The sequence below is a fragment of the Melospiza melodia genome, chromosome 1 (assembly GCF_035770615.1).
Source record: "Melospiza melodia melodia isolate bMelMel2 chromosome 1, bMelMel2.pri, whole genome shotgun sequence".
NCBI classification, from domain to species: Eukaryota; Metazoa; Chordata; class Aves; order Passeriformes; family Passerellidae; genus Melospiza; species Melospiza melodia.
In genome coordinates, this window is record NC_086194.1 from 173436079 (window position 1) to 173448696 (window position 12618).

Genomic DNA, 12618 nt, shown 5'->3' on the forward strand with positions numbered 1-12618 from the left:
CCCATTTTCCCGTTGTTTTTCCCAGCGGGAATTCCCATTTTTCCCAGTGCTAATTCCCGTTTTTCCCGGTGTTTATCCCATTTCTGATTCCCATTTTTCCCATTGTTTTTCCCGTTATTTTCCCTGTTCTGATTGCTGTTTTCCCTGTTGTTTTCCCAGCTCTGATTCCCGTTTTTCCCATTGCTAATTCCCATTTTCCCGTTGTTTTCCTGCTGCTGATTCCCGCGTTTCCCTGTTCTGATTCCCGTTTTTCACAGTTCTGATTCCCATTTTCCCGTTGTTTTTCCCAGCGGGAATTCCCATTTTTCCCAGTGCTAATTCCCGTTTTTCCCGGTGTTTATCCCATTTCTGATTCCCATTTTTCCCATTGTTTTTCCCGTTATTTTCCCTGTTCTGATTCCTGTTTTCCCTGTTGTTTTCCCAGCTCTGATTCCCGTTTTTCCCATTGCTAATTCCCATTTTCCCGTTGTTTTCCTGCTGCTGATTCCCACGTTTCCCTGTTCTGATTCCCGTTTTCCACAGTTCTGATTCCCATTTTCCCGTTGTTTTTCCCAGCGGGAATTCCCATTTTTCCCACTCCTAATTCCCGATGTTTTTCCCGTTATTTTCCCATTCTGATTCCCACTTTTCCCTCGCCCCGGCAGGCACCACGGCCGCGCCGTGCGCTCGGTGGCGTTCCACCGCCGCTACCCCCTGTTCGCCTCCGCCTCCGACGACGGCTCCGTCATCGTCTGCCACGGCATGGTCTACAAGTGCGGGACTGGCACGGGGTTCACCGGGAATTGTCACGGGATTTGTGGGATTCGTCTGTGGGATTCACCGGGAATTGTCACGGGATTTACGGGATTTGTCTGTGGGATTCACCGGGAATTGTCACGGGATTTGTGGGATTCGTTTGGGGGATTCACCGGGAATTGTCACGGGATTTGTGGGATTTGTTTGTGGGATTCACTGGGATTTATTTTGGGGATTGATGGGAATTGTCTGGGGGATTTATGGGATTCACTTGTGGGATTCACTGGGAATTGTCATGGGATTTACGGGATTTGTTTGTGGGATTCACCAGGAATTGTGTAGGGGATTCACGGGAATTGTTGGGGGGATTTGTGGCATTTGTCTGTGGGATTCACGGGAATTGTCATAGGATTTATGGGATTTATTTAGGGGATTTGTTTGTGGGATTCACCAGGAATTGTCATGGGATTTATGGGATTTGTTTGTGGGATTTGTGGGATTTGCTTGCGGGATTCACCGGGAATTGTCACGTATTTGTGGGATTTGTTTGGGGGATTTGTGGGATTTGTGTGTGGGAATCACCAGGAATTGTGTAGGGGATTTACGGGATTTATTTAGAGGATTTGTGGGATTTGTCTGTGGGATTCACCGGGAATTGTCATAGGATTTATGGGATTTAATTAGGGGATTTATGGGATTTCTTTGTGGGATTCACTGGGAATTGTCATGGGATTTACGGGATTTATTTAGGGGATTTGTGGGATTTGTTTGTGGGATTCACCGGGAATTGTCGCAGGATTTACGGGATTTGTTTGGGGGATTTGTGGGATTTGTTTGTGGGATTCACCGGGAATTTTCACAGGATTTAATTAGGGGATTTATAGGATTTGTTTGTGGGATTCACCGGGAATTGTCACAGGATTTACGGGATTTGTCTGTGGGATTCACGGGAATTGTCACGGGATTTGTTTGTGGGATTTGTGGGATTTGTTTGTGGGATTCACCAGAATTGTCTGGGGGATTTGTGGGATTTAATTAGGGGATTTACGGGATTTGTTTGCAGGATTCATGGGAATTGTCGTGGGATTTATGGGATTTACTTATGGGATTCACAGGAATTCTCATGGGATTTATGGGATTTACTTATGGGATTCACCGGGAATTGTCTGTGGGATTTATGGGATTCACTTAGGGGATTCACCGGGAATTGTCATGGGATTTATGGGATTTACTTGTGGGATTCACAGGAATTGTTTGTGGGATTTGTTTGTGGGATTCACGGGAATTGTCATGGGATTTATGGGATTTACTTATGGGATTCACCAGGAATTCCCGTTTTTCCCCCTTGTTCCCTCTCCCCGTGGCAGTGACCTGCTGCAGAACGCGCTGCTGGTGCCGCTCAAGGTGCTCAAGGGCCACGCGCCCACCCTGGACCTCGGCGTGCTCGACGTCGCCTTCCACCCCCAGCAGCCCTGGATCTTCTCCTCGGGGGCCGATGGAACCGTCAGACTCTACACCTGATCCAACGGGATCCAATGGGATCCACCTGGATCCCCATCGGGATCCACCAGGATCCTCCAGGGTTCCAGTGAGATCCTCAGGGATCCACCTGGATCCAACCCCAGCAGCCCCGGCTCTTCTCCTCGGGGGCCGACGGAACCGTCAGACTCTACACATGATCCATCCACCCACTGGGATCCACTGGGACCCACTGGGATCCACCCAGATCCATGGGGTTCCAGTGGGGTCCACTGGGGTTCCACCTGGATCCAGCCCCAGCAGCCCTGGCTCTTCTCCTCGGGAGCTGACGGAACCCTCTGCCTCTACACCTGATCCAGTGGGATCTGGGGGGAACCACGGGGGTCCTCAGGGATCCACCTGGGATCCACCTGGGTTCCACCTGGATCCAGCCCCAGCAGCCCTGGCTCTTTCCCTCGGGTGCCGACGGCTTCCTGCGCCTCTCCCCCTGATCCACAGGGAGCCGGTGGGATCCAGCTGGATCCAGAGGGATCCCTGGCGCTTCTCCAATGGCACCGTGTGCCTCCACAGCTGACCTTCCCACAGGGATCCGCTGCCTTTGGAACTCCCCGTGCTCAATAAAGGCTTTTTTTGGATACAGTTCCAGGCTCTTCGTGTCCTCGGTTTCTCAGTGTCCGCAACATCCCCATCCCCACACCCCTCAGTGTCCCCAGTCCCATCCCCGCCTTCCCCACTCCTGACATTCCCAACAGGATCCACCGGGATCCGCCACCATTGGAATTCCCGTTCCCAGGGCTCAGTAAAGGCTTTTTTGGGATACAATTCCAGGCTCTGTTTGTCCTGAGTTCCCCAATATTCCCATTCCCACATCACTCAATGTCCCCAATCCCATCCCAATTCCCACATTCCCGAGGATCCCAATCCCACCCCCACATTCCCTACACGTAGGGATCCACCAGGATCAGAATTCCCAGGGCTCATGGGAGGATTTTTTGGGATACAATTCCAGGATCTTCATGCCCTGAATTCCCCATGTTCCCATTCCCTCATCCCCTGGGTGTGCCCCAGCCCCACCCCCACATTCCTCACACCACAGAAATCCACTGGGATCCACTGGGATCCACCACAGTTGGAATTCCTAGCACTCAATAAAGGATTTTTTGGGATACAATTCCAGGATCTTCGTGTCCTGAATTCCCCAGTATTCCCATTCCCACATCCCTCAATATTCCCATCCCAATTCCCACACTCCCGAGGATCCCCACGCCAATCCCACCCCCACATTCCCTACACGTAGGGATCCACCAGGATCAGAATTCCCAGGGCTCATGGGAGGATTTTTTGGGATACAATTCTGGGCTCTTTGTGTCCTGAATTCCCCAATATTCCCATTCCCACATCCCTCAATATTCCCATCCGAACCTTCCCCACACCTGACATTCCCAACAGGATCCACCAGGACTCGCCACCATTGGAATTCCCATTCCCAGGGCTCATGGGAGGATTTTTTGGATACAATTCTGGGCTCTTTTTGTCCTGAATTCCCCAATATTCCCATTCCCACATCCCTCAGTGTCCCCGTCCCCATCCCCATCCCCATATTCCCACATCTCCTCGATGTCCCCATCCCAGAATTCCCAAATATCCCAATCCCACCCCCACATTCCCAGCACACAGAATTCCCAGGGTCCACTGGAATCATGAAAGGCTTTTTTTGCATGGAATGGGATCTGGGATAGGGCCTGGAGTAGGATCTGGAATGGGATTTTGGACAGGATCTGGAGCAGGATCCCAATGGAAAAGCTGGAAGTGACCAGAACAGAGGATCAGATTCCCTGGATCTGATTTATCCCAGGAAAAGAAGTCAGGGAATGGAGCAGGACCTGGAATGGGACCTGTAAAAGGATCTGGAGTGGGACTTGGAGTGGGATCTGGAATGGGAATCTGGAATGGGATCTGGAATGGGACCTGGAATGGGACCTGGGATGGGACCTGGAATGGGACCTGGGATAGGATCTGGAATGGGACCTGGAATGGGACCTGTAAAAGGATCTGGAATGGGATCTGGAATGGGATCTGGAATGGGACCTGGAATGGGACCTGGGATAGGATCTGGAATGGGATCTGGAATGGGATCTGGAATGGGACCTGGATCAGGATCCCAACGGCAAAGCCGGAGGTGGGACAGAATCGGGGCAGGAGCAGCCGGGAAATTCCAGGGTTTTCCTTCCCTGTGGATGAGAGGCCGGGAGGAGCCCCTGGATCACCCCCATGGAGACACCGGGGGGATCCCCCCCCTCCCCACCACCCAAATCCTGAGCAACCCCAAAATTCCAGAGAGCCAAAATTCGGGAGCCAGAAGCTTTACTTAAAAATAGGTCTCTGTACAGGGGGGAATTCCAGGTGGGGATTCCAGGTGGGGATTCCAGGTGGGGATTTTGGGAATTGGATCCTGTTATCCACCGGGAAGCAGCAGAGGGGGATGGGGGTGGAAGGCTGGGAATGGATCCCATCCCGAATTCCGGTCGTTTTCCCAATTTTTTTGTCCCCGAGGACGGAGGTGATGGAAGACTTTTCCCATGGCTTGGGATCCCCCGGGGTATTGCTGAGCGGAGCCGGGAATTCCCGGGAATTCTGGGATGCAGAGGAGGCAGATGAGACGTCCCAGGGTCTCGGAGCTGGGAATTCCTGGGAATTTTGAGAATTTCGGGAATTCCTGGGAATTTTGGGGAATTTCGGGATTCAGAGGAGGCGGACGAGGCGTCCCAGGGTTTCGGCCACCTTGACCCTCACGGCTGGAACCGGATCCTTGAGCAGCAGCTGCAGGGCTGGAACGGCAGAGACGGGATCGGGATCGGGATCAGGAGCGGGATTGAGATTGGAGTTGGGATTGGGATCGGGATCAGGATTGGAGTCAGGATCAAGATCAGGGTGAGGATTGGAGTCAGGATCAGAAAAAATCAGGATTGGGATCAGGATTGCGACTGGGATCAAAATTGGGGTCAGGATTGGGATCGGGATCAAGGATTGGGATTAGTCAGGATCATAAAGAATCAGGATTGGAATCTGAATCAGAATCAGGACTGAGATCAGGACAGGAATCAGGATTGGGATCGGGATCGGGATCAGAATTGGGGTCAGGATTGGGATCAGAATCAGGACTGGGATTGATAACAGGACTGGGATCAGGATCGGAATTGGGATTGGGATCAGGATCGAGGATCAGGATTGGAGTTGGGATTGGGATTGATTGGGATCGGGATTGGGATTGGGATCGGGGTCAGAATCAGGATTGGGATTGGGATCGGGATTGGGACCGGGATCGAGGATCAGGATTGGAGTTGGGATTGGGATTGGGATCAGGATTGGAGTCAGAATCAGGATTGGGATCGGGATCGGGGTCAGGATTGAGATCAGCATCGGGATTGGGATCGGGATCAGGATTGGAGTCAGAATCAGGATTGGGATCGGGATTGGGATCGGGGTCAGGATTGAGATCAGCATTGGGATTGGGATTGGGATTGGGATTGAGATTAGGATTGGGACCAGGATCAATATCAAGGTCAGGATCAAGGTCAGGATTGGGATCAGGATTGGGATCCCCCAGCCCCGGACATTGAAAACTCCGGGAATTCCCAGGAATTCCCACCATATTCCCACGGCGTTCCCACGGCGTTCCCCCCTGGATTCCTGCTTTATTCCCATCACATTCCCGCTTTTCTCCTGCTGCATTCCCACTGAATTCCCACTGGGATTTCTCTGCATTCCCCCTGGATCCATTCCCGGCTCCCAGGAGCCGCTCCAGGATTTGGGAACGGGGCTGGGAGAGATTTGATCAGGAAAATCCCACGGGAAATTCCAGTGCTCCCACCCCAGAATATTCCCAATCCTGAAAAATTTGCTGGATCTGGGAATTTTTATGGATTCTTTTCCCCCCAAAAATATGAGGATTTTATTCCCATCATTTTCCAGGATTTGAGGACTGACAGGGAAAAATTCCAAGCTGGGATTTTCCCAGCTCGGCTCCTTCTTTTTCCCTGTTTTTCCTGAGATTTTTTTTTTTTTTTTGGTGGGAAGAGCAAAAAATTGGAATGAAATTAAATTTAAATTAAAGGCTTGGGATGAGCTTAAAAAATAAATATGAAAAGCTCAGGATGATCCCAAAAAACCTAAAATCAAAGGTAGAGGATAATCCCAAAAAATTAAAATTAAATGTTTGGGGATGATCCCACAAAACCGTAAAATTGAAAGGAAAAACTCTGGATGATCCCAAAAAAACCCCCCTAAAACTAAAATGAAAGGCTTGAGATGATCCCAAAAAATTAAAATTATGGAATGTTCAGGATGATCCCAAATAAATTAAAATTAAAAGGAAAGGCTGTGGATGATCCCAAAAAATTAAAGGAGAGGCTCAGGATAATCCTAAAAATCTATAATTAATTAATATATAATATATAATATATAATATATAATATATAATATATAATATATAATATATAATATATAATATATAATATATAATATATAATATATAATATATAATATATATTATATATTATATAATATATAATATATAATATATAATTAATCTATAATTAAAATTAAATGGTCACGATGATCCCCCCAAAAAAATTAAAATTAAAGGCTCAGGATTATCCCAAAAAACCCCAAAACTTAAAGGCAGAGGATGATCCCAAAAAATTAAAATTAAATGGTAGGGATGAACTCAAAAAATTAAAATTGAACTCAAAATTAAAACGGAAGTTTTGGGATGATCCCAAAAAATTCACAGTAGAGGCTTTGGATGATCCCAAAACCTCTAAAATCAAAATTAAATGCTCAAGATGATCCCAAACAATTCAAATCTTGGGATGATCCCAAAAAATTCAAATTAGAAGTGAAGCCTCAGGCCCCTTTGATCCAGGGAATTCGGATTTTCCTGGCCAGAATTCCTCCCCGACCCTCATTCCCAAATCCTGGAGCGGCTCCCGGGAGCCGGGATCTCACCCACGGTTTTTTTATTTCCCAATTTTTTCCCTTGTTTCATCCCCCATTTTTGGGGATTTTCCCTCATTTCTGTCGGGATCAGAGAACCCCCCCGGGATCCCCACAAATCCCCGGAATTCCGGGCGAGTTCCTCTCCCCCGTTTCCCCCGGCAGGGCGCTCGGAGCCGCTGGAAAATGGAATTTTTCCCTTTTTTAGAGTTTTCTGCGGCCGCCTTGGAGAGGTCGGGAATTTTCCGGGCTCGGCTCCACGGGATGAGCTCAGAGCTGAGAGGGGAAAAAATCCCGAAAATCCAGAAAAGTGAGATCACCCCCGTGCCAGCGAGCCAGCAGGGCGGAAAATGGGAATTTTTGTCCCTAAAAATGGGATTTTTTCCCCTAAAAATGTGGATTTTTTTCCCCTTAAAAATGGGATTTTTTCCCCTAAAAATGGGATGTTTTTTCCCTAAAAATGGGATGTTTTTCCCTAAAAATGGGATTTTTTCCCCTAAAAATGGGATGTTTTTTCCCTAAAAATGGGATGTTTTTCCCTAAAAATGGGATTTTTTCCCCTAAAAATGGGATGTTTTTTCCCTAAAAATGGGATGTTTTTCCCTAAAAATGGGATTTTTTTCCCTAAAAATGGGATTTTTTCCCCTAAAAATGTGGATTTTTTTCCCATTTAAAATGGGAAATTTTTCTCACTAAAATGAGGGGGTTTTTCCCTATAAATGGGAAATTTTTCCCCCTAAAAATGAGCAATTTGGGTCTGAAAGAATGAGATTTTTTCCCCCTGAAAATGGGAGTTCTTTTCATAAAAAATGGGATTTTTTCCCCCTAAAAATGGGAATGTTTTTTCCTAAAAATTGGATTTTTTTCCCTAAAAATGGGATTACTTTTTTACCTAAAAATTTTTTCCCCCTTAAAATGGCAATTTTTCTCCTAAAAGTGAGGGGTTTTGGCCTGAGAAATGGGAATTGTTTCCTGTAAAAATGAGAAATTTTGGCCTGGAAAATGGGATTTTGTTTTTCCTTAAAAATGGGATTTTTTCCCCTAAAAATGGAGAATTTTGCCCTGCAAATGGGATTTCAGAGCTGAGAGGGGAAAAAATCCCGAAAATCCAGAAAAGTGAGATCACCCCCGTGCCAGGGAGCCAGCAGGGCTGGAAAATGGGAATTTTTGTCCCTAAAAATGGGATTTTATTTCCCCTTAAAAATAGGTTTTGGTTCCCCGAAAAATGGGAATTTTTTCCCCTATTAATGGGAATTTTTTCCATAAAAATGAAGAATTTTAGCCTGAAAAATGGGATTTTTTCCCCTAAGAATGGGATGTTTTTCCCTAAAAATGGGATTTTTTCCCCTAAAAATGGGATGTTTTTTCCCTAAAAATGGGATGTTTTTCCCTAAAAATGGGATTTTTTTCCCCCTAAAAATGGGACGTTTTTCCCCTAAAAATGTGGATTTTTTTTTCCCTTAAAAATGGGATTTTTCACCTGAAAAATGAGGAATTTTCACATGGAAAATGGGATTTTTTTTCTCCCTTAAAATGGTAATTTTTCCCCTAAAAACGAGGAATTTTGGCCTGAGAAATGGGATTTTTTTCCCCCTAAAGATGAGGAATTTTGGCCTGAAAAAGGGGAATATTTTTCCCTAAAAATGGGGGTTTTTCCCCTAAAAATGGAGAATTTTGCCCTGCAAATGGGATTTCAGAGCTGAGAGGGGAAAAAATCCCGAAAATCCAGAAAAGTGAGATCACCCCCGTGCCAGGGAGCCAGCAGGGCTGGAAAATGGGAATTTTTGTCCCTAAAAATGGGATTTTATTTCCCCTTAAAAATAGGTTTTGGTTCCCCGAAAAATGGGAATTTTTTCCCCTATTAATGGGAATTTTTTCCATAAAAATGAAGAATTTTAGCCTGAAAAATGGGATTTTTTCCCCTAAAAATGGGATGTTTTTCCCTAAAAATGGGATTTTTTCCCCTAAAAATGGGACGTTTTTTCCCTAAAAATGGGATTTTTTCCCCTAAAAATGGGATTTTTTCCCCTAAAAATGAGACGTTTTTCCCCTAAAAATGTGGATTTTTTTTTCCCTTAAAAATGGGATTTTTCTCCTGAAAAATGAGGAATTTTCACATGGAAAATGGGATTTTTTTTTCTCCCTTAAAATGGTAATTTTTCCCCTAAAAACGAGGAATTTTGGCCTGAGAAATGGGAATTTTTTCCCCCAAAAAATGAGGATTTTGGCCTGAAAAATGGGAGGTTTTGGCCAAAAAATGGGATTTTTTTCCCCCTAAAGATGAGGAATTTTGGCCTGAAAAAGGGGAATATTTTTCCCTAAAAATGGGATTTTTTCCCCTAAAAATGGAGAATTTTGCCCTGCAAATGGGATTTCAGAGCTGAGAGGGGAAAAAATCCCGAAAATCCAGAAAAGTGAGATCACCCCCGTGCCAGGGAGCCAGCAGGGCTGGAAAAAGGGAATTTTTGTCCCTAAAAATGGGATTTATTTTCCTAAAAATTGGGGGGATTTTTCCCTAAAATTGGGAATTTTTTTCCCCCTAAAAATGGGAAATTTTTTTCCCTAAAATTCAGGGATTTTTTTCCCCTAAAAATGGGATGTTTTCCCCTAAAAAAGGAAGAATTTTGGCCTGAAAAATGGGTATTTCTTTCCCCAAAAAGTGGGAGTTTTTTCTCGTTAAGAATGAGGAATTTTGGCCTGGACATGGGACTTTTCCCCCTAAACATGGGGTTTTACTCCCTAAAAATGAGGAATTTTGACCTGAAAAATGGGATTTTTTTCCCCTAAAAAATGAAGATTTTTTCGCCTGAAAATGAAAATTTTTCCCTAAAAATGGGAATTTTTTTCCCTAAAAATGGGATTTTTCTCCCTAAAAATGAGGAAATTTCATGTGAAAAATGGGATTTTTCCCCCCTAAAACCAGGATTTGTTTGGCCTACAAATGAGGAATTTTGGCCTGAAAAATGAGATCTTTTTCCCTTAAAAATGGGAATTTTTTCCCCCTAAAAATGAGGAATTTTGGCCTGAAAAATGGGCATTTTTTCCCTAAAAATGAAGAAATTTTTAACTGAAAAATGGCATTCTTTCCCCTAAAAATGGGAATTTTTTCTCGCTAAGAATGAGGAATTTTGGCCTGAAAATGGAATTATTTTTCCCACCAATAATGGGATTTTTCTCCCTAAAAACGAGGGATTTTGGCCTGAAAAATGGGATTTTCTTCCCTAAGAATGAGGAATTTGGCCCTAAAACCACAGGATGTTCCCCAAAAATTGAAGTTCAGGTCCTACAAAATGTAGATTTTTTTTTCCCTTAGAAGTTGGGAATTCGGGAATTTAGGAATTCAGGGATTTGAGAATTTGGGAATTCAAGGATTTGGGAATTTGGGAATTCAGGAATTCGGGAATTTGGAAATGTGGAAAATTGGAAATTTGGGAATTCAGGGGTTCAGGAATTTGGGAGTTTGGAAATGTGGAAATTAGGGGATTTGGGAATTCATGAATTCAGAGATTTGGGATTTTGGAAATTCAGGAATTCGGGAATTCAGGAATTTGGGAATTTGGGAATTCAGGAATTCAGGAATTTGGAAATTCGGGGATTCAGGAATTCGGGGATTTGGGAATTCGGAAATTGGGGAATTTGGGAATTCGAGAATTCAGGGATTCAGGAACTTGTGATTTTGGTGATTTGGAAATCCGGGAATTCGGGAATTTGGGAATTCCCACTGACCAGAGATGAGCTGGTCCAGGTCCACCTGCTGGCCCTGCTCCTCGTCCATGTGGAGCACCAGGAACCCTGCAGGGAATTTCGGGATCAGGGACTGGAATATTCCCTAAAAAACCCAAAATTACCCCAAAAAAACCCCATCAAAATATCCCAAAACCGAGGAAAAGCAGCTCAAACCCCCCAGGAGCGATGTCACCCCTTGGTGACAAAGGCCACCACCGTAGTGACACCAAGAGTTGGCAGAACCAGAGACCAGCTGGGAACAAGTTTGGGCTCATCAGGGACTCCAAAATCTTCAAAACTGCCCCCAAAACCATCCAGGATCACCCCAAAACAACCAAAACCAGCCCAAAAAAAACCTTGGGGACCTTCAGGGCTGATGCCACCTCCTGGTGACAAAGGCCACCACCGTGGTGACACCAAGGAGGAGAGACCTGAGTCTACCAGGGGACAAGTTTGGGTCACCAGGGACCCCAAAATCGTTAAAATTACCTCAAAAACCATCCAGGATCACCCCAAAACAACCAAAACCAAACCAAAAAACCCTCGGGGACCTTCAGGGCTGATGCCACCTCCCGGTGACAAAGGCCACCGCTGTGGTGACACCAAGAAGAGAGCCCTGAGTCTACCAGGGCAAGTTTGGGGTCACCAGGGACCCCAAAATGTCCCCAGAATGCCCTAAAACCACCAAAAACCAGCCCAAACCCTCTTGGGGACACCCAGGGTTGATGTCACCTCCTGGTGACAAAGGCCACCACTGCGATTCCCAGAGGTGACAGAACCAGGGGACAAGACTGGGGTCCCTCAGAATGACCCCAAAACTGATCCAAAACCACCCAGAATGAGCCCAAACCCCCTTGGGGACACCCAGGGTTGATGTCACCTCCTGGTGACAAAGGCCACCACGGTGACCAAAATGGGGGACAACGCCAAGGACTGGCTGGGGACAGGACTGAGGTCAACCAGGGAGCACCAAATCCCCAAAAATCACCCCAAAACAACCAAAACCAGCCCAAAAACCCCTCGGGGACTCCCGGGAGCGATGTCACCCCCGGTGACAAAGGCCACCACTGTGTCCCCAAGGAGAGCAGTCCACCTGGGGACAAGACTGGGGTCACCAGGGACCCCAAAACTTTCAGATTTACCCCAGAAATGACCCAAAACCACCCAGACCCAGCCCAAACCCCCTCGGGGACTCCCGGGAGCGATGCCACCCCCGGTGACAAAGGCCACCACTGTGGTGACACCAAGGGAGACAGAAATCTGAGTCCAACAGGGGACTAGACTGGGGTCACCAGGGACCCCAAAACCTTCAAAATTCCCTCAAAAACCATCCAAGATCGTCCAAAACAACCAAAACCGGCCCCAAAACCCCTTGGGGATCTCCAGGAGTGATGTCACTCCCTGGTGACAAAAGCCACCACTGTGGTGACACCAAGGGGGACAGAAATCTGAGTCCAACAGGGGACAAGACTGGGGTCACCGGGGACCCCAAAATCCCCCCAGAAATGACCCAAAACCACCCAGAACCAGCCCAAACCCCCTCGGGGACGCCCGGGAGCGATGCCACCCCCGGTGACAAAGGCCACCACCGCGGTGTCCCCAAGGAGAGCAGTCCACCTGGGGACAAGATCGGGGTCACCAGGGACCCCAAAACTTTCAGATTTACCCCAGAAATGACCCAAA

General features: G+C 46.5%; 2 protein-coding genes across 2 annotated transcripts in view; one reads left to right on the forward strand and one right to left on the reverse strand.

The window, feature by feature from the left end:
• Positions 1–2853, forward strand: part of LOC134428579 (ribosome biogenesis protein BOP1-like) — a 90035-nt gene extending 87182 nt beyond the window's left edge. Inside the window, exons 15-16 of the mRNA XM_063175398.1 lie at positions 645–752; positions 2103–2853. Of these exons, the coding sequence (XP_063031468.1) occupies positions 645–752; positions 2103–2256 (262 nt within the window). The 3' untranslated portion in view covers positions 2257–2853. The remainder of the gene's footprint in view (positions 1–644; positions 753–2102) is intronic.
• A 1708-nt stretch (positions 2854–4561) lies between these two features.
• The window catches only part of LOC134417613 (maestro heat-like repeat-containing protein family member 1), a 51088-nt gene continuing 43031 nt past the window's right edge, over positions 4562–12618 (reverse strand). Inside the window, 2 exon segments of the mRNA XM_063155073.1 lie at positions 4562–5042; positions 10936–11001. Coding sequence (XP_063011143.1) covers positions 4957–5042; positions 10936–11001 — 152 coding nt within the window. The 3' untranslated portion in view covers positions 4562–4956.